Below are 21,086 nucleotides of genomic sequence, written 5' to 3'. Positions count from 1 at the left end.
GTATACATTGTGATGCCTGATGGAAGCTTTTGTTGCATTTTGGACAGGGGGTTTTAGGTCTTGTTCTCCCACCCTGTTTCTCAAAGCCAACATTGAGCTTTCAGATGTCCTACTTACTACATTGAAAGCATTGACGAGTCTCTCTGGAAGTCCCTTGCCAAAAGGGACCTTGTCTTCCCATGTTTGGATCTTGGGAAGTCTGCATTATAGCCTGGGCATAGCGTCTTATGATCTCCTCTAAAGGAACATCCTTATGTAGTTCTAGTATAATTCTTTTACAAACCTCATTAGCATTTTCTTTAGCAAGTTGTCTTGTCATAATTTCTATTGCTGCATTTTCAACAATAGTTCATATGACAGCTGTCTTCAGACTTTGCACAAAATCAGCAAAGGGTTCATTTGGCCCTTGTGCTATTTTTGTGAAGTCCTCCCCCCTGCCCTGTTTACCTGGGATAAAGCCTCATGGTTTGATAGTAGCAAAAGCATTTGCTCATATGCTGCCATGGGGTAATTAATCTGTGCTGAAGTGTCTCTGCACAAGAACCTACACCTGTTAATTGGTCACAGATGATTGGAGTATTAATTCCAGTTTACCTATTTTTCTGGGCTTGTATCCTACAGAGTTCACTACATTCAGAAAGCCACAAGTTTTGTCCAGGTTCTAAGCATGTCCTTATAAAAATTTCCAGTCACTAGGGTTAAAATTTCATAAGCCAAATTTTGTAACAATACCTTAACATGAGATGATGTAGCCCTATAAAGAGTACAATCCTTTTTCAGGTCTTTGATGATTTTTAGATTAAAAGAAGTGTATCTTCTCCTTTCTTGACCTGATACATTTCTATTCTCAAATCAGCCGTATTCTGTCCTTCTTCTTTGGCTTTAAGTACTGCCTTTTGCAATGAAGTCATAGGAGGGGGTGATTGCTGGGGCTGGGTGGGGAGGGGGAAGATGCTGGTGATATCACTGCTCCTCCCACTCTTCCTCCTCCCTCAACCCAGGATTGTGAAGTTGATGGGGGAGGGTCAAGAGCCTGTTCAGGTGTAGGTGGAATTGAATCTGGACTGTGAGAGTGAGAATCACATTCTTTAAATTCTCATGCCCTCTGGCAAGATTTACTTTAATCCTCTCCCTTCTCTTCCTCTTTCTCCTCACAGTTCCTCATCTGGCTGTTCTTAAACCTTTTCTTTTTTCTAGAACTTGAGGGATTCTTTAAGGCCAATTGCATTAAGTTGTATATATAGAATGTTTCCTTAGAAATTGAATAAGAACCTTTATCATTGTAACATTCACATAGTTGATCTCCTACTAGTTTCCAATTATCTGCCTCTAGTTCTTCCTTGAAGAACCAAAGGGACATGCATTCTAATGTTTCCAAGAGTCCATCAATCTGCTCCCAAGTTACAAGCAAACCTTGCCTCTTTATTAGTCTGAGTATGTTTCCTGTAGAGCTTCCTCAGTGTGCGAGTGGGGGTAGGGAAGAATCTTTTCCTAATACCTGCCCCATTTCAGCTAAAAAACTGAAAGTTACTAGTTTAGCTCTTAACAAAGTAAGTTCCCTGTCTATCTATTAAAATACTCACCCTATTTCCTGGTCACAAGGACTTCTTCAGTGAAATTAGGGTTCTTAGTCCACATTGGGAGCCAATTGTTAAGTATGGGCTAGTTCCTTGAAGGGCTTCAGGGTCACCCAGAGTCAGGATAAATTAAAGTCCTTGGTCTTTACTGGGAGAAGTGAAGCAGACAGACAAACTGCCATGAGGCTTGCCAAAGATCCTGGATTCTCTAGTCCAGAGCCACCAGCCTCTCTCCTCCTCATCCTGCTGCAAAGTGACTCTGGTCTCTGTCTCTGTGCCCTCTGTGCCTATGATTATCTTAACATCAAACATTCAGCAAGCACCAACACTGAGAAGAACCATTTATCTGAACATATACTAATAGAGTCATTGTCTGACATCAAATAGGGAATTAGCCTAAGTGCTAGGTTGTCTGATTCAAGCATACATTTTTTTTTAATAAATTTTTATTGGCAGATCCTATGCCTGGGTAATTTTTTTTACATTATTCCTTGCACTCACTTCTGTTCTGACCTTTCCCCTCCTTCCCTTCACTCCCTCCCCCAGATGGCAAGCAGTCCTATACAAGTTAAACATGCCACAGTGTATTCTAGATACAATATATGTGTGCAGAACCAAACAGTTCTCTTGTTGCACAGGAAAAATTGGATTCAGAAGGTAAAAATAACCTGGGAAGAAAAACAAAAATGCAAACAGTTTACATTCATTTCCCGGTGTTCTTTCTTTGGGTATAGCTGCTTCTATCCATCCTTGATCAATTGAAACTGAGTTAGATCTTTTTGTTGAAGAAATCCACTTCCATCAGAATACATCCTCATACAGTATTGTTGTTGAGCTATATAATGATTGCCTGGTTCTGCTCATTTCACTCAGCATCAGTTCATGTAAGTCTCTCCAAGCCTCTCTGTATTCATCCTGCTGGTTATTTTTTTTCTATTTTTCTTCTATTTATTTATTTGCTTTTTAAAATTTTAATAGCCTTTTCTTTACAAGTTATATGTATGGGTAACTTTACAGCATTGACAATTGCCAAACCTCTTGTTCCAATTTTTCCTCTCCTTCCCCCCACTCTCTCCCCCAGGATGGCAGTATGACCAGTAGATGTTAAATATATTAAAATATAAATTAGATACACAATAAGTATACATGACCAAACCGTTATTTTGCTGTACAAAAAGAATCGGACTCTGAAATATTGTATAATTAGCCTGTGAAGGAAATCGAAAATGCAGGTGGGCAAAAATATAGGGATTGCGACTTCAACGTAATGGTTCTTAGTCATCTCCCAGAATTCTTTCACTGGGTGTAGCTGGTTCAGTTCATTACTTCTCCATTGGAACTGATTTTGTTCATCTCATTGCTGAGGATGGCCAGGTCCATCAGAATTGGTCATCATATAGTATTGTTGTTGAAGTATATAATGATCTCCTGGCCCTGCTCGTTTCACTCAGCATCAGTTCGTATAAGTCTCTCTAGGCTTTTCTGAAATCATCCTGTTGGTCATTTCTTACCGAACAATAATATTCCATAGCATTCATATACCACAATTTATTCAGCCTTTCTCCAATTGATGGGCATCTACTCAGTTTCCAGTTTCTGGCCACTACAAACAGGGCTGCCACAAACATTTGTGCATATACGGGTCCCTTTCCAAGGGTATGCACAGTTTGATAACTTTTTGAGCATAATTCCAAATTGCTCTCCAGAATGGCTGGATGTATTCACATTTCCACAAGCATACCTTTTTGGAGTTTCAGCCCTCTAAATTTTCCATCAATTTTTTAAAGCTACATCTTGTACACAAGTCATTAGTAACAGCATGCCAAGGCTTATTTATTGCAACAGTGTGTTTCTTCATTCTATGTTTTTATCATGAGTGTAATTGTAATTCAGTTTCCTATGTGATGTTGAGAAAGCTGATGATGCCTTGTTTCTGCTTACACTATAAATAGGTATCTTTTTCAAAGTTTATTGAGAGTCACATTTTTCACACTTTTGTGCTTTTTGATGGTAATGTCACAATTTATAATAGCCTCTAAAAATTGCAGTGAAGTGCAGTTTAGTGTTCCTAAATGAAGCAAGGCAACAGTGTGCTTCAGGGAGAAAATATATATTAGATAAATTTCATTCAGACATGCGTTACAATGCTGTTGGCCTTGAGGTCAATGTTAATGAATCAACAATATACTATATACAGAAAAAGAAGAATTTCACATAGGTGTAGAAGAGATTATTCCTGAAAATGCTAAAGTAAAAGTTGTGACCAGAGGCTGTCAAGACTCTAATCATGTATTACTGCTAGAAGCATTTGCTTAGCATTCAATGATTCAGTATTTGTAGTGACTTAATAGAGTATAACTATTATGAATGACTAGAATGAATATATGACATATATACTATCTATACAATTTATGTATATGGACAGGTATATATATATATATATATGTGTGTGTGTGTGTGTGTGTGTGTGTGTGTGTAGTCACTTAACCCTGTTTGACTCAGTTTCATCATCTGTAAAATATTTTGGAGAAGAAAATGGCAAGCTACTTCAGTATCTTTCCAAAGAAAACCCTAAAAAGAGTCATGAAGAATTGGACATGAATGAAATGATTAAACAACAATAATATCAACAATGTGTGTGTGTGTGTGTGTGTGTGTGAGAGAGAGAGAGAGAGAGAGAGAGAGAGAGAGAGAAAGAGAGAGAGAGGAGACTGAACTTGTAATTTCATCAGTGTAGGAAGCATGCCTGATGAGAATTTTCTGTACTAGTTCCTCTCTTTAACTTAGAGTTTTATCAATTAGCATTTTTTTTTTCCTGGTCCTGTTTCTTACTTCCTCTAGGCTTAAAAAGCATGGTGCTTCTATTGGTTTATCTTAATGCTTCAGTACCTTTGGTCTCCTCTACTTGGAATAGCCAATCATTATTTAAGCCCAATAACCATGAAATATGCTCGCACAAGATTAAGCCTATTTCTCACATTAGTGAGTCCCTCCTGAAATCTCTATTTTGGGGAAAAGCCAAAGCTAGTCTGTCTTCCTTCTGTGCTCCTAACTTCCTCTGGACTTCAAAATCATCTCTCCCCCTTCTCTCCCATTCCAAACTAATTTTCAGATCCTCTTTACCATCTTTTCACATTAAAATGTAAGCTTTTTGAGGGCAGGGGCTTTCTTCTCTTTTGGTGGTATTTGTGTCATTTATTAAGTGCTTACCGTGTAACAATGTATAGGGATGTTAACAGGTTTAAGAGTGAATAGTGTTGGAACTGGCTCAAGAAGATATCTTCCTGAGTTCAAATCTGGCTTCAGACATTACCAGCTACTGGACAAGTTATGTTACATCTGTAAATAGACTGGAGAAGAAAATGGTAAGCTTTTACTCCAGTACCTTGTCTAAAAAAACCCCAAATGGGTTTTCAAGGAGTTAGACACTACTGAATCAACTGAGCAACAACTGTTACAAGAAGTCCATTAGATGCTGGGGATGAAAATAAAGCCCCCAAAATCCTTGCTTACAGAGTTCACATTCTCTAGAGCATGACATGCTAATTAATATTGTTTAAAAGTTTATCTCAGAGGAAAAGCATTAGTATTAAGGAATACCAAGAAAGGTTTCCTGAAGATGGTATTTTAGTTGAGAATCAAAAGGAAATCTGGAGATAATTTTGAGTGGTGAAAGAATTCCTGAGATGAGGTATAGTCAATTAAAAATCTTTAGAGTTCAAATATGAAGTATCTAATGTAAGACATATAAGGAAGTTAGTATACTGCTTTGTAGAAATAGAGAGGAAGTATAAAAAATTGGAAAGGTACAAGTGAAAAATATATAAAGGATTTTAAAAGCAGTATAGTCTTTTACTTGATCCTGGAAATAATAGGGAACCATTGTATTTATTTTAACTGAGAAGGTGGAGGAGACATGGTGAGATTTATGCTTTGTGAAGGTAATTTTGTTAAGTAAAGGGTAGGGGAAAGACCTAAAAATGGAGAATGCTGAATCCAATAGATTCAGAATCAGAAAGCTTTGTAATAATACAAGAATGGGATGAATAGGGATTTAGTCAAGATTATGTCAAAGGAAAAAATATATGAGATGTTGCAAAGGTAGAATATGCCAGCTTTGGCCACAGATGTAATGGTAAATGGAGATGAAAAAGTGTGAGTCATTGATGATACTAAGGATGTAAGCCTGGGTGACTGGGCATATGGTGGTCTTCAACAATAATGGGGAAATTGGGAAGATGAGATGGTTTTGGTAGGAATATATAATAAGTTCAGTTTTGGATATGGAAAATTTAAGATGTTTATGGGACATCCATTTCAGGATGTCTAATAACCAGGTAGAGATGTGAGACTGAAGTCCAGCAGTGATATAGGGCTTGGATAAATATATATGAAAATTATCTGCAAAAAGATGATAATTTAATCTATAAAAGCTGATAAAATCCCCAAGGAAAGAGAAAGAAGAACAGAGCCTTGGAGGATACTTATTTTATCTCCCATATTTATGATCTAATAAAGAGCCAAAAAAAAAAAAAAAGGTGTTAGAGGAGCAGTCTTAAAGTTAGGAGCAGTAGTAGATAATAGTATCATTAAAACCTAAAGATAAGAGAGTAGCTAGAAAAGAGAGATTTATATTGCAGAGAGCTTAAGGATGAAGATCAATGAAAAAAAACATTATATTTGGGAATTAAGGGATCATTAATAATTTTGGAGAATGCTGTTTCAATTGAATTATGAATTCAGAAACCCAATTACAGAGTTAAGAAGAGAGTAAGAGCAAAGGAAGGGAAGACACTGAAGACAGTTTTAGAAGGTGAATTTGGGAGAGTAAGGATTTTCTAGTGAAAATGAAAAAAATGAAAAGAAAATGAAGTTGGTGATAAGAGTGATGGAGACAAAAAAAATTATATACTTGAAGAATTGGTATTATCTTTGCTACTAGGAAGCAAGCAACGTGTGTGTGTCTGTGTGTGTATGTGTATGTAGAGACACAGAGAGACAGAGAAAGATAAAGAGACAGAGATAGAGAAACAGAGACAGAAAGAAAAAGAAACACAGAGAAAGACAGAGATAGAGACAAAGACAGAGAGAGACAAAAGTTATGTGTCAGCCATAATCTCTAATGTGTTTGTAGAATGGCCTAATGTGTTTTGGTATTATATACTAATGTGCTTGATTAAAGCAAAAAAAACGAACAACAAAAAAAGCAAATGTTGGCCTATAGACCAGAAATACTTCTATTTGATAAAACATTGAGATATTCTTAGTAGAAACATTGGACAAATTTTATTTAGAAAAAATAAACAAGAATACAGCACTGGCAAAAAAAAAAAAAAAAAAAAAAAAAAAAAAGGAAAAGAAATTTACAAACAAAAGCTCATCAAAATTCAAATCATTATCTGGGGTATTTTCATACATGTCCCAGTGGCATGTCTGTATAATTCATGAGAAAAGAGGAAAGTATTGATCATATTTGGGACATGAATTTGCCAAATCTTTTTTTTTTTTATTTCAAGACTATTGGTCATTTAGCAAATATTTACTGTCTTCAAAAATCACTGGTTTCTATAAATATTAATAATAATAATTAACTGCATGGCATATGCATATATATCACATACACATATATGTATATATATTTATTATATGTGTGTGTGACACACACATGGAAAATACATATGTTGCATAGTTTATTGCATACAATGCCAAACTTAAAATTTGGGATATTGAGGTTTGAAAGCCCTTTGATAATTGGTAGCCATGTGTATATGAGCAAATCAGTCTCTCTGAGGATCAGTTTTAACATCTCCAAAATAGGGATGATGTTTTGAAATACAAAGGTCAAGTGAAATACTCTAGATAATTATTATCATTTATCTAACACTTTAAGGCTTACAAAGTGATTTACATAAGTTAATAGTTTGTTGATTATTATCCTCCCTTCTCAGAAAACCAAAATAACATCACATTAGAATCAAAGGTAATGTGTTGAACTGTGGCTTCTCAGAGCAATGCAAGCTTGCCATCCTGGGAAGTCTTATGGGAGTGTTTCCTATGCTGTACAATCAATTTTAAAGTTCTCAAGAAAGATCTTTGAGAGTGACTAACTTTAAGGAGTAAATGCTATTATTTTCCAAAATTTATTCAGGAGAGAACTGAGGAGGAAAGGTTAAATTACTTGCCCAACGCCACAAAGATATCTTGTCTCAAGGATTCTAACTCAGTCAGTGGAAAATATTAAATAAGAGAAAGAAGTCATTAGCACTAAACGAGATTGGATAATGTTCCTTAATGAACTAAAATTTTCCTGATTACAAATGAAAAGCTCTGTCCACTGTGCCATTATATAACATATAAATTGTTGTCATTCTAAATTGAATAGAAGTGAATATCAGTTTCAAATTTATTCTGATACTTAAACAAATAATTTTATCTGTGTGCTATAATATTTTGTTTTTGTTTTTATTTTAATTTTGTTTGTATTTGGGGGCTGAAGATCAGACACAATTTGTAATTTCATTTGTTTAGGGAATTTTCAATGAAAAATTTTCCTCTACTAATGATGATCAGCAACTGAGACTCACAATTTATTATATTAGAAAATTGTCTGGGACACTTAGAAATTAAATGACTTGTCTAGAATCATACAAACTGCATGGGTAACAGATTTATATCCTTCCTTTCTTCCTTCCTTCTTTCCTTCCTTCCTTCTTTCCTTCCTTCCTTCCTTCCTTCCTTCCTTCCTTCCTTCCTTCCTTCCTTCCTTCCTTTCTTTCTTCCTTCTTTCCTTCCTTCCTTCCTTCCTTCTTTCCTTCCTTCCTTCCTTCCTTCCTTCTTTCCTTCCTTCCTTCCTCCTCCCTCCCTCCCTCCCTTCTCTTTTCCCTTCTTTTTATTTTGGAAGGAAAGCCATGGTTCAGTATCAGTAGGCTAATTTATACAATAAGTATTGTCTTATATTGGAATTATCTAAGAAGTGTCAGTACTATGTCACATGATTATTGGAGGCATCCTATTAGTTATTCATAGCATGTAATAGGTACTTTTATATCAGTTCCTGATCATCCAGTCTGTGGCTTGTGAATCAGATGTAGCTTTTGTGACATTTTAAGTATTAAAAATGTTTACCACACATGAATTTGTAAGCCAAGCCAACCTAGTCACATAATCACAGTTACCTTTGCAGAGTCAGATGTAGTCTTAGCAGGATATAACTAAAGCAGAATGCAATTAATTGTAATGATTACATTTATGTGACCCAATGAATATGGATTTTTCATTATGTAGCTTAGTGTTATAAAGTATGGCTAGTCCTACATTAGTTCTTTTCATAATTAGATATATGTTTATACATATACAAACATACCTTCACATATGAAAATACTAATTACATACACATGAATGTGCATGTATGGATTTGCAGATACATTTATGTGTGTGCATGTATGCACGTGCACACATGTATGTATTTGTTAACTCATCCCAACTAGAGGCAAAACACCCCTGTCTATATACCCTAATGCCTTAGAATATTCTTCTAAAACACGTGCATATATCGTGAATTAGATAATGAAAGAAATTGCTTCTATATTACAATCTTTAAAAAATACTTTCATTATATTTATTATAAAAATATAAATGTTCCCACTACAAATCATTTTACATTAGTTAGAGGCCATCTACAATTCCACAACATAAAACTAATTGAGTAATGCTTTGAAAATACAAGTTAAAGTAAATACATATTGCCAATCAAAACACATTTATACATTGCTTATTGAATGCTAAGTACAGCACATACTAGGTATGTTAACAGAAATAAATAATATTTAAGATATAAAAAACAGATAATATGGTACATAATTTTATGGATGACTTTCTTATTTTGTCTTTGCTGGAAATCAATGCAGTTGTGTACAAGGAGACGGCCACAAGCATTCTAGTACTTCTACTCCACAGTTAAGATTCGTACACTGGTATGTTTACATATGTACAGGGAAGAATTGTGTAGAGTAATTTTGTAAAAAGTTACTTACAAATAAAATGTAGAAAGGAAAGAGGAAGATTTTGTGTAAACAATTCCTACTTGCAATTGGTATAACCAAAGCCCAAAAAATGAAATTAAACAACCAAATCCCAATTTTCTGAGATTCCATGGAATTAATCCCTTTTTTAATGTACCCATGACAACTTCTAAGAAAGGATATGCAAGATAGGGAATATGAGATTTAATACAGATTTAGAACTCAAGTAGTCAAGTGATAATAGAAACTGCTTTCTTCCTCTTTCAAAATAGCCAAGAAGGTAATGAGTTGTTCCTCTTCCAAATAACCTTAAAAAAGATTTAATGTAATGATTTTAAATTAATATGGTACATAACTTTATGGATGATTTTCTTATTTTGTCTTTGCTGGAAATTAATGCAGTTGTGTACAAGGAGACGGCCACAAGCATTAATTAATTTTCAAGGGAGTGGTAAGGAACAATAGTTATATGCTCTCTTCCATCAAATAAAGTATTCTAAAAATTTTATTAATTACAAACAATATTGATAGAATTTAAGTATTAATTCAAAGCTGAAGCAGTGACCTAACTTGCACCAAAGGTAACTAACAATCATCATTTATGAATTTTGATCTAGCATTGTTTCTTATATGACATCAGTAAATTTCCATTTTGTTGTTACTTAGAGGATGTAGTGTTTGTGTGTATTCTACTTATTGTGGAAAAATAATAAGCTTCCTTTTTCCTTGACATGTGTGAAATTTCAACTTTTAAATCGTTTAAGAAGATCACAGAAAATGATAAATCAACTTTCAGCACATATTATTAGTTTTCTTCCAGGCGCATATTCTCAGATATTTATGAGCTTGTTCATAGTCACCTTTTGTTGCAAATCTTAACTCCTACAGAGAATGGTTACATTTAATACTCTATGGATTTTGAGCCACTGGATAGATGGATAACAAAGACGTAGATGTTGGTCTACTAAAAACATTCAAGCTTGTTTTTTAATGTGGTCCTTGCTTAACAGCTTATCAACATAGCCACAGAGTATAAATGGAGGACTCTCTACTGTAATAATATTTTACAGTGATATCAACACTGATGAATTCATTGACTTAAAAGTAAAGTAAAGTATGTTTACTTAATTACTATCACTTACTGTGAATAGACATAAACTGAAACAATGAGACTAAATGACCTCTACAAAGTTGTTAGATTCAACATTTTGGCCAACACTTTAGCTCATTGGTTTGTTTGTTTGTTTGTTTGTTTTTTGCTTTAATTTGGCATTTGGTAAAGGTTTATTATTCAGAAAAAAAAAGATTGTAAGTCATTATCACTATCAATATTCACTAAGTATTCACTATCAATAGATAGTGAAATCATCTATTTAGGGACATAAAGAGATTGTGTTATAATTGACAGACCTTTTTGTAAGCAATTGAAAATTAAATTACAATTCATTCCAATATTACTAATGTCTATCCAGAGAACATGGAGTCAGGGATAGTAGCTTTACCAATTAAGGAAGTCATATGTCAGTGTTATTTATTAGGATATATATATATATATATATATATATATATATATATAATTTTATATATATATATATAATTATAAGCTGTATAATGCACTAAGCTAGGTGCTTAACATATCTTGATAAATTGAGAGACAAAATGCTTAAACTCTCAGGACTTACTTTAATGCACATATTGGAAAATAGTTTATATTTTTCCTTCTTAGATAAATACATATATATATATATATATATATATATATATATATATATGTTTATAAAGAAGAGGAGTGGATGTTCCATAAATGTAGAAACTAACTGGTATTACTATTTGTCTAGTTAGTTATGTTCCCTAATATTGACATTTTGAGGAAGCATTTGGCACTTGGCAGTAACAATTCCAATTTAAACATCAAAACATAAATATAAAACAATAAAAATGCAAAAAAATAAATATTTTTCCAAAAATTGATGCTTTTTTTATGAACATACTTCAGGAATCTAACATAAGGCCAGGAAAACATTTGTAAAGTATTACTTAAAACCCTCTACAAACTTTATTTTGCATTTTTTAAATAGATGAGAGTATTAGAATGGCAAGATAGTCAATATGATCAGATTGAGGTATAAAATCCTCTATTTTGCTTGTTACAGATCTCTTGTATAGAAAAATACTGCAAGTCTTTTTTCTTCAATATAGGCTGCTGTTATCAAACACAGCCCATGTGTCCACTATGATTTTCAGTTTATATTTTTATGATCATCAGTTTATGTTCAATGGCTCCTCATTCACAGTTCTGTTCTGAAGGACTTAAATGAATTTTTCTGAATGTATAATCACTCATTTACTATAAGGGGAAAAAACATCCATCCAACCATCCACCAAATGTTAAAAAAAAGTTTATCACTCTGATTTTAAGGCATTTTTTACTCTTATTTGAGTGTCTTTGTGGGTATAGAACCTGTCCATATTCTCAGTGCTGAAATATGCTAACTCCAACTGTCACTGCACCATTGGCAGGAACCACTTTATCAAGATCTCATCAATATGCTCTTCTACACAGGAACAGGACCATTCTTGCTATGTGTTTCTAGAGATTTAATACTACTGATGATCTTCTTTTGTGGTCCAACAACGGTGACACCAATCTTCTTCATGTCACTGTAAGAAGTGCAAGAAATACAGTGAGTTCTTTAAATGTGTATTAACTAGCAGTTACATACAACTAGACACACATACACATGCACACACACACACACACACACACAACTCAATAGAGTAGGTTGTTGTAGTAGTCAGCATGTAGGACAGGAAATCAGACAGATCTGAATTCAAATTCTGCTTATTATTTGCTAAGTAACTGGGGAAACTGTGTTTAAAATGGGGTAATAATAGCAACTAATTCTCAGGTCATTGTGAGTTCCAAATGAGATAATATGTGTAAAATATTTTACAAACCTCAAATTGGTATATAAATGCCAATTATTAATCCTGTATATAAACGTCAACTATTAATATCGTTAGCATTTTTTAAAAACAACTAATTCAGAGTCATATTGATCTAAACAAGTTATTTGCAAGTGCTGATACTTTACAGTACTTAAGTGAAACATATTCACAAATAGCATTCGCCATCTCTTGAATTCATATAATAATGAATAACTCTTTACCCATATGTGACATCTTTGGTATATTTCTATTTTCTAGGGTCATCTTCAATCATGCTTTTAGCATAGTCAGGTGTCTTAAAAATCATACTCAAACTATTCATATAACTAACTAAATCTGTGCTTATAAACATATTTTAATGAATGTTTGATAAAAATAGCATACCTTATGATTGTTTACATTACTCAAGAAATTCCATCTTGAGTAGGATAGTTGGTCGATATCACTAACTCAGTTATTAATTTAAGATAGCATTACCAAGAAAGGAATGTTTTACACATGGACATAGTTTCTATATTAAACTTTAGAACCTAGAAACATAGTTCAGTTCTGGGATTCTTAATAACATATTATGACACATATTCATTCAAAACTCATTTTGACTTGCATATCTAGCCTATGTCTGTTCTTGTAGTATTATAGTACCCACTCTTGGGTAATGCCTCAATTCTCAATTTTACTTGTATAATTCTTAGAGATAGGACTTGAGCGATATTTATATTATTGCTCATGAGATATTATCTTGTGTGTTCCCCATATTAATTAACCAATTAATATCTCTCTTGTATCAGCCAATTAGTTAATGTCAATTACTTTTTATAAAGGCACATTACTGGAAAGGCATAGCAAGACTAGGTGTTGTAAAACATTATCATCTACCCCCAAATGTGGTATCTGCTGTGACATTTCACAGAGAAGATCCTTGAGGAGAAATTCTGAGAAAACAAATTTGGTTTGACTAAAGATTAAACACTTCTTCCCATTAAAGAATTTTCATGAAGTTTCCTTGAGGCATATCTCTCTTATGAATTCCAAAAGTCAGTCAGTGCCTTTGTAAAAATCCATAACTATACTGTTCTCCCCCTGGAAAGAAGTCATGCTCCTTGAAGGTGTTTTTCTTTGGTGTGCCTGCTTTTGTCCCTTTGATCTTCCAGTGAGATACATTATTTGTAAATGGCTCAGCATCTCCAATGACATAATTAATAGAAAGAAGAAAAGCATAACAATCCACTTTGCACTTTCTGGCACATGCATAAGGGGGCTCAAACACTCCTACATAGCTATTTCCTTCTGGAATTCATTCTGTAATACACATAGACCCGAAGGCATGTGTAATTCTTTTAATCAATTCAAAAATATTTCCTGTGTAATATTATGTGATTTTAACCAATGGCTAATAATAAAACCCCAACACTATTAAGTTTATTAATTCATTAACGTTATTAGTCAACTTAATTTGTACCATTTTTGATTAATTGATTCTGTATCTCAATAGTACCTGCTAAAGTACCAGAGCACAAAACATACTGTTAGCACAATCACTAGAGAGCTGGAGGTTGTATTACTTTGGAATATAGAAAAAATGTACATTATTTTATACCAAATGATCTAATATATGTGTAAAATACTTTGCATTCCTTAAAGTAATATTTCTCAATTATTCATTTCTTGTCATATAATAGGCATATAAACTAATTTGTAGAAGGTCATATAAGATGATCTCTAAATCTAGATGCTGTGTTCTTTTTTCTGTAATACACCAATTTCTTCTATACTGGAGAACTACACTAATTTTCTCATTCCCATGATAAGTAATTAGATGTTCCTATGATAAGTAATTAGATTTCCCATTTACACTCTTCATTTGCATTTCTTCCCTCCTCCTCCTACTTGGAGCCCTAGATGCAGCTTTCCCTTAAATGAACAACACAATCTTCTGACTCCTACCACCATCTTTCTTCCTCCTCCTTGCATCATCAAGAGTTGAGGCAGGCACCAGATAGCATTTTATTTTTTCTAACTACATGGAAAGATAGTTTTAACATTCATTTTTATAAGATTTAGTCTTCTTAGGTCAGCTAGGTGGCAGAGTGGATAAAGTACCAGCCCTGAAGTCAGAAGGACTTGAATTCAAATCTGGCTTCAGACACTTAACATGTTCTAGCTGTATGACCCTGGGCAAGTCACTTAACTCCAATTGCCTCAGCAAACAACAACAACAACAACAACAACAACAACAAAAAAGTGTTCTCCCTTCTTCCCTCTCTCATTTTTTTTCCTTCGCCAAGACAGATAGCAATCTGATATGTTATACTGTACAATTGTGTTAAGCATATTTCCATATTAGTCATGTTGTGAAAGAATAATCAGAACAAAAAAGGAAAAAACTATGAGAAAGAAAAACAAACAAACAAAAGTGAAAAAAAAAATCTGCATGTTCTTTCTCTGGATGTGAACAGTGCTAAGTCAATCATAAGTTGATAATCATACAATGTTGCTATTATTGTGTATAATATTCTTCTGGTTCTGCTCATTTCATGCAGCATCAGTTCATGTAATTCTTTCCAGGTTTTCATGAAATTCACTGGCACATCATTTTTTATAACACAAAAGTATTCCATTACATTTGTGTATCACAATTTGTTTAGCCATTTACCAAGTGATGTGCATGCCCCAAATTTCCAATTCTTTGCTAGCACAAAAAGAGCTGCTATAAATAATTTTGATTATATATATGATTTTATAAAGGATTCATATAAAAGATCTTTTTAAAGATCGTTTTGGGGTATAGACTTAGTAGTAATATTATTATAACAAGAGGTACGCATAGTTTTATATCCCTTTAGGCTCAGTTTCAAATTGCTCTCCAGAACAGTTGGATCAGTTCACAACTCTACCAACTATGCATTAATGTTCTAATTATCCTACATATTATTTAGCACTTATCATTTTCTGACATATTAGCCAATCTCATAGATGTGAGATGGAAGCTCAGAGTTGTAATGTGCATTTTTCTAATTTGTATTCATTTAAAACATTTTTATTGATTAGAGATAGTCTTAACTTATTCATCTGAAAACTGCCTATTGATTTCTTTTGATCAGGTATCAGCTGGGGAATAATTTATTTATGATCTTAAATTGTTGACTCAGTTCTCTATATATTTGAGAAATGAGGCCTTTATCTAAAACACAAGCTATAAACTTTTCCTACTTTTCTGCTTTCCTTCTAACCATGGTTGAATTGATTTTGTTTATGCAAAAACTTTTAAATTTAGTATAGTCAAAATAATCCACTTTGAATTTCATAATGTTCTCTATCTCTTGTTGGGTCATACATTCTTATGCCCTCCAGAGAACTGACAAGTAAACAATTCCTTACTCTCCTAATTTACTTATGGTATCACCCTTTATGTCTAAATCATGTATTCATTTTGAATGAATACATTGGTGTGAAATATTGGTCTATACCCAGTTTATGTCATATTATTTTCCTTTTCTTTATTAAAGGATATTTATACACTTCTCCCTTGATATATAGAACATTAGTGTAAATGACAAATCTAGCTGATAACAAATATGATGACCAAATTCTGAATGAAATAAACAAAAAAAAATCTTTAAGAGACAAAAGATTTCAAAACCAAAAAATTATGACATTTGAGGTCAACTACTTTATAAACACCCTTTGAAAAACATTTAAGAAAATAATTGTGGCAAAATATATGAAGAGATCAATTTGGGAGTGAATGAAGCCCTTTGCAAAGTTTTGCTTCTTGCAAGTCTTATTGAAATCAAAACCAATGGAAGTGTAAGTCAGGACTAAATGCTAAATCCATGAAGGAAGGTGAGAAAATAAATACATAAAGACTAGATTTATGACTATGATATAGGGAAATGATATAGGGATATGACAAAGGAATGGTCATGCAAAGTTTCAAAAGCTCCAGGGGAAAAATCTTGAATGCATTCTTAAGGACAATTTCTGTTAGTCACAAAATCAATTCTATTATAACAAAAATGTACAAGAAATTTGAGGCACATAGGACCACCTCAAAATACTTTTCTGGATATTCTCCCCCTTTAGAAATGTTTTTAACTCATATTATTAACTCAATGTGTAAGTTATGTTTTTAACTCATGTTATTAACTCAATGTGTAAGTTATGTATTATGAAATCAATTATAATTATGGGCAAGAAGGACAAAATGTGTACTTGATTTTGTTAACTTTTGAGGAAAAGTGGAAAGTGAATATCATATGAAGAATAAAAATGAAAAATTTCTATTTTCATTTACTTCACCTTTCAATAGCAATGACTTAGACTACATTAACAGGGATAAATGCTATCTTAAGCAAATCAGCCTTAGAATTCATCTTTTACACTCTTATTTTGGAGGTGAAATAATGGGGGGGGAGAGAGAGTACCACTTTACTTGGCTCCTTAAAATGTTATTTATTTTATATATTCACAACACTTTATTTCAAGATGATACTCTTATGGCTCTCAATTTGGTAGGATGCAGGTAAAGTTTTACACTTACCATTTTTCCAAATATAACTCATTAAATTGATAATTTGAAACTTTATTATGTATTCTAAATCTATTATCGCTCTGTCAGGAGGTAAGTAAAATGAATCACCTGAAATGATTAATCAATGAAGTTGTAAGCAGCAATTTTATTATTAAACTATTTTTATCAGGCATGGCTTTGGAGCAAACTAGTTGAAATAATTCTAAAAACTTATACTACATGTCTTGATACTATAATAATAATACCACCTTACATTTAAAAAATATAATTTCACAGAAATTATTTCATTTGATTCTCTTAGGATTCTTGTTAAAGGGTCATTATTAATGTTTCTATTTTGCAGAGGTAAATTAAGGCTGAGGAAAAATATATCCATAATTATATTGTCAGTAAATGACAGAACTAGAATCACTATACCTTTCTAACTTTAGGTCCTCATACATGATTTGACCATCCAGGGTCATGTCTAAGTCCTCTTCTATATTGAGTGACATTTGCTCTATACACAGCATCAGAAAATTGCTTTTTAATATTTATTTTTGATATATCATATAGAATGCATGCCAATTAGTTGTGAACATTTAGAATGGAATTGGCCTTAAAATTTTGTTTTTGTTTTTTTTTTCTTCTTAGTCATCTTGGGGAAAACAACTCATAATAAAAACTGCCATGTCAAAAGAGAAGAAAGAATCAATAGATTTAATGATGGTAAACAAGGAATTTTCAATTATCCATAAATGTAAAAGGGAGTTTTTGTGAGAATAACTGACATAAACAGAAGAAGGGGCGTCAAAATAAGACTAGACTAAAGTGATATAGTTGTACTATAAAGAGTGTATGTGTGTCCTTGCCTATTTTAGGGAGTACAAAGATGGAAGAAAGAATCTTTGGATCTAGTTATAAAAAAGAAAAAGGAGATTTGTCAAAGCTATAATGGATAATAATAATAATAATAATATAATAATAATTACAATGTTGTTGATGATAGCAGGTATAAAACACTTTGGGTGTTCAAATAATTTTTCCAAATATTACCTCATTTTATCCTCACAGTAACTTCAAGAAAGTGTGATTATTATTTCCATTCTATAGATGCATCCACTGAGGGAGAGAAATGTCAAATGTTTTACCCAGTATCATAGAGCTTGGATACAAATTCAGATCTTCTTGATACTATATGGAGCACTCTATTCGCTGTGCTGCTTTTGAATAATAAATAGTTAATTATGCTCTTATTAGAAAACATTGCACAATTTTTCTGAATCTTTATAATAAGGATAATTTCTTACTCTGTGGAAATCTTGGCTATGGTATCACATGAAGTATATTCCACGCCTGTAAAGATGTCCTTGCACTGTCCTGTTCGGATACTGTTGAGCCAGTCACCTGTTGTGCGGAAGGTAGTGATGTCAACACTGCTTTGGTCCAAGAGAAGGTTTGATGGCCTGGAAGAAAAGAAATTCCTGAAGTCTAAGTATAAAGAATCAGCAAAGGCTCACATTGTGTCCAAAAATTGGTATTAGCATCATCAGGGCTTCTAGGCTACATGTGGCTTCGCTGCTCATTTGTGGAATTCATCTACCACTTAGGCCTCATTTGTTCAAATTGGCATTTTGAAGGAATACTGTGTAATCATCTTGTCTAAGTAGTCTGACTACTCAGCTCATACCTGTATTTTAAAGCTTTGCCAAAGCAGGATATATATATATATGCTTACATTATAATTTAATTTGTTTAACCATTAGCAAAGATGATGCTAATTTAGAATATATTTAGGTGAGTAGAAAAGAAGGCCAAAATACTAGTCTGATTGCTTAGGAAATATGTTCTCTTCCTATTTCATATTCTGCACACTAAATGTTCATTTGCAGATATTATTCACTTTGCTTTCTGAAGATTTGTTTGAACTTTCCAGACTGTACTTAAAGGGAATGTAAAGTTGCATTAACTGTTGGTGTTGCTACAGATAATGTCATGGATTCCATTAAGGAATCATACCACAAAAGGAATCAAAATCTAAATGTAATTAGTGATAACTGAAAAACTAGTATCCTGGAGCACATGAACTCAAAGCATCTAAATATGCTTTTCAAGATACTTAGAGGAGACTATTTCAAAAGAATGAAAAATATATGTTCTTATATAAAAGCAAAATCTTTATTTTTTTTACTTTTAATATGAAAAAATAAAAACAAAGAAGTAACTCATTTTCTTGCTTTCTAATTTCTACAAAATATTTATGAGAATGGTCTTTACACAAACTGATAAAATCATGAAAAGACAACAAACAGTCCAAGTTTCATAGTGGAATTTTTATGGTCAGGCCACATCCTCACTGTGATAAGATTATAAGTTCCCACTTGTGCTTAATTTTTTATATTTGCTTTCCAAAAATGAAATGATCTCAATATATAATAACAGCAATAATAATCATAATGTCTTTAAACATTATAAGGTTTGATAAATATGTTACATATACTATCTCTTTTGATTCTTACTATAACCTTATGAGGGAAATGTTATTGTATCTCCATTTTGCAAATGAAAAAACTAGGGGGGGTAAAGTGATTTTCCTAGCATCTTCACAAAATCAGAGATCTAGAGTTTAAAAGCACCTTGGATCTAATCCAATTCTCATTTTACTGATAAGGAAACTGAGCCTCAGAGACTATATAACTTGCTTAATATAATATAGTTAGTAAGATTCTGAGACAGGTTTCAAACTCTATTCTTCTTGGAATTAAGTCCAATATTCCATCTATTGTTCATATGTTATTTCCAAACACATAGCTTTATCTGTTTTGTTGTTGTTTGTTAGTTAATTTTCCTAAAGTGAATTTTCACAACAGGCAATGAAAGTTTTCCAAAGGGCATGGTAGGCAAAAGTAATTGGCAGTATATTACTATTCTGACTTAAATATAAGAAATATCATAAGGGAAGATGCTCAAGAAGTAAAAAAAAAAAAATAAAAAAATGAAGGGAGGCTGGTGCTGTAGGCAGAAAATAAGAGATGCCAGAGAACCAAATGCATAGGATAAGCTATAATAAATATCCTGAGGATATCCCAATTAACGAATTATGGATACACAAAAACCCAGATAATTTGTTGTCATAATGTCAACCCATTGGCTTTCCCCAGGTTTAGAAATATGTCAAATCAAAAGAATAATAGAAAGAGAAGCCATCATTGTTTGCCTATACTAAGAAGCCTATTACATGAGTTTGATAGATATTGTATGTTAAAGAAAATAACAATAAAATTTTCTCAGATGTTCCTGATGAGAAATTAAATCAGAATTCATTTCTTGGCAATAATGCCTCCCAATCCACAAAGCCTCACCACCACCAAGTCATAGCTCAGGGAATTATGTTGTGGAAATCTGGACAACACTAGGTACAGATCATTGAAACTAAGCTCAGGGATATTTTTGTTTATCACTTTCCCTTTACAGATATGGATATGGGAGTAATCAATTCATGATTCTCTACTGAACTGAGCCTGACATAGATTAACTAACCATAATCTATCCAACAAATTGTTTGCTTGTTTTTATCATATGAGAAAGTGAGGCTATGTGCATACAGCACAGAATGCCAGCTTGGAGTCTGGAGTCAAGTCTCGTTTCTGACATATACTAGCTGTATTTCAAAGTGACTCATCACCTAATTTACCAAAATCCTAGACAATTCTGAAATAATATAAATCACAGATAAATTGATGATCTGAATGAAGAAAAGGAGTTTCCATAGCAGGAAGTTTATTCATATGGACAAAATCACAGGCCTAGATCAAAACCAAACCAAACCAAACCAAATCAAGATAACAACTACAAAAACCTAGTAAAATCAATTATTCAGGTGCTTGAAATTAGTATTTTAGTGAAATATGATAGGAAAGTTCTAATAGTCTGTCCCAATTATGCCTATTCTTAATCCACATGACCGGAGGATTTTTTCTAATTTGTTTCTACCAAGTTACCAAATGGAACTAAAGTAAAGCTAAG

The 21,086-nt window shown here is 32.9% G+C and overlaps 1 protein-coding gene across 2 annotated transcripts in view; it reads right to left on the bottom strand.

Annotated features, from left to right (window-relative positions):
- Positions 1–11,195: 11,195 nt before the first annotated feature.
- EPHA3 (EPH receptor A3) overlaps positions 11,196–21,086 on the bottom strand; it is a 427,207-nt gene continuing 417,316 nt past the window's right edge. For both annotated transcript variants that reach the window (XM_031958855.1, XM_031958856.1), the window contains 2 exons: positions 18,371–18,526; positions 11,196–12,259 (listed from right to left, as the gene is read on the bottom strand). In XM_031958855.1, coding sequence (XP_031814715.1) covers positions 12,154–12,259; positions 18,371–18,526 — 262 coding nt within the window. In that variant the 3' untranslated portion in view covers positions 11,196–12,153. The remainder of the gene's footprint in view (positions 12,260–18,370; positions 18,527–21,086) is intronic.

This window comes from Sarcophilus harrisii, chromosome 3 (assembly GCF_902635505.1).
Source record: "Sarcophilus harrisii chromosome 3, mSarHar1.11, whole genome shotgun sequence".
NCBI classification, from domain to species: Eukaryota; Metazoa; Chordata; class Mammalia; order Dasyuromorphia; family Dasyuridae; genus Sarcophilus; species Sarcophilus harrisii.
Note: the sequence above shows the minus strand (reverse complement) of the source record. Positions and strands in the feature narration are given on the sequence as shown.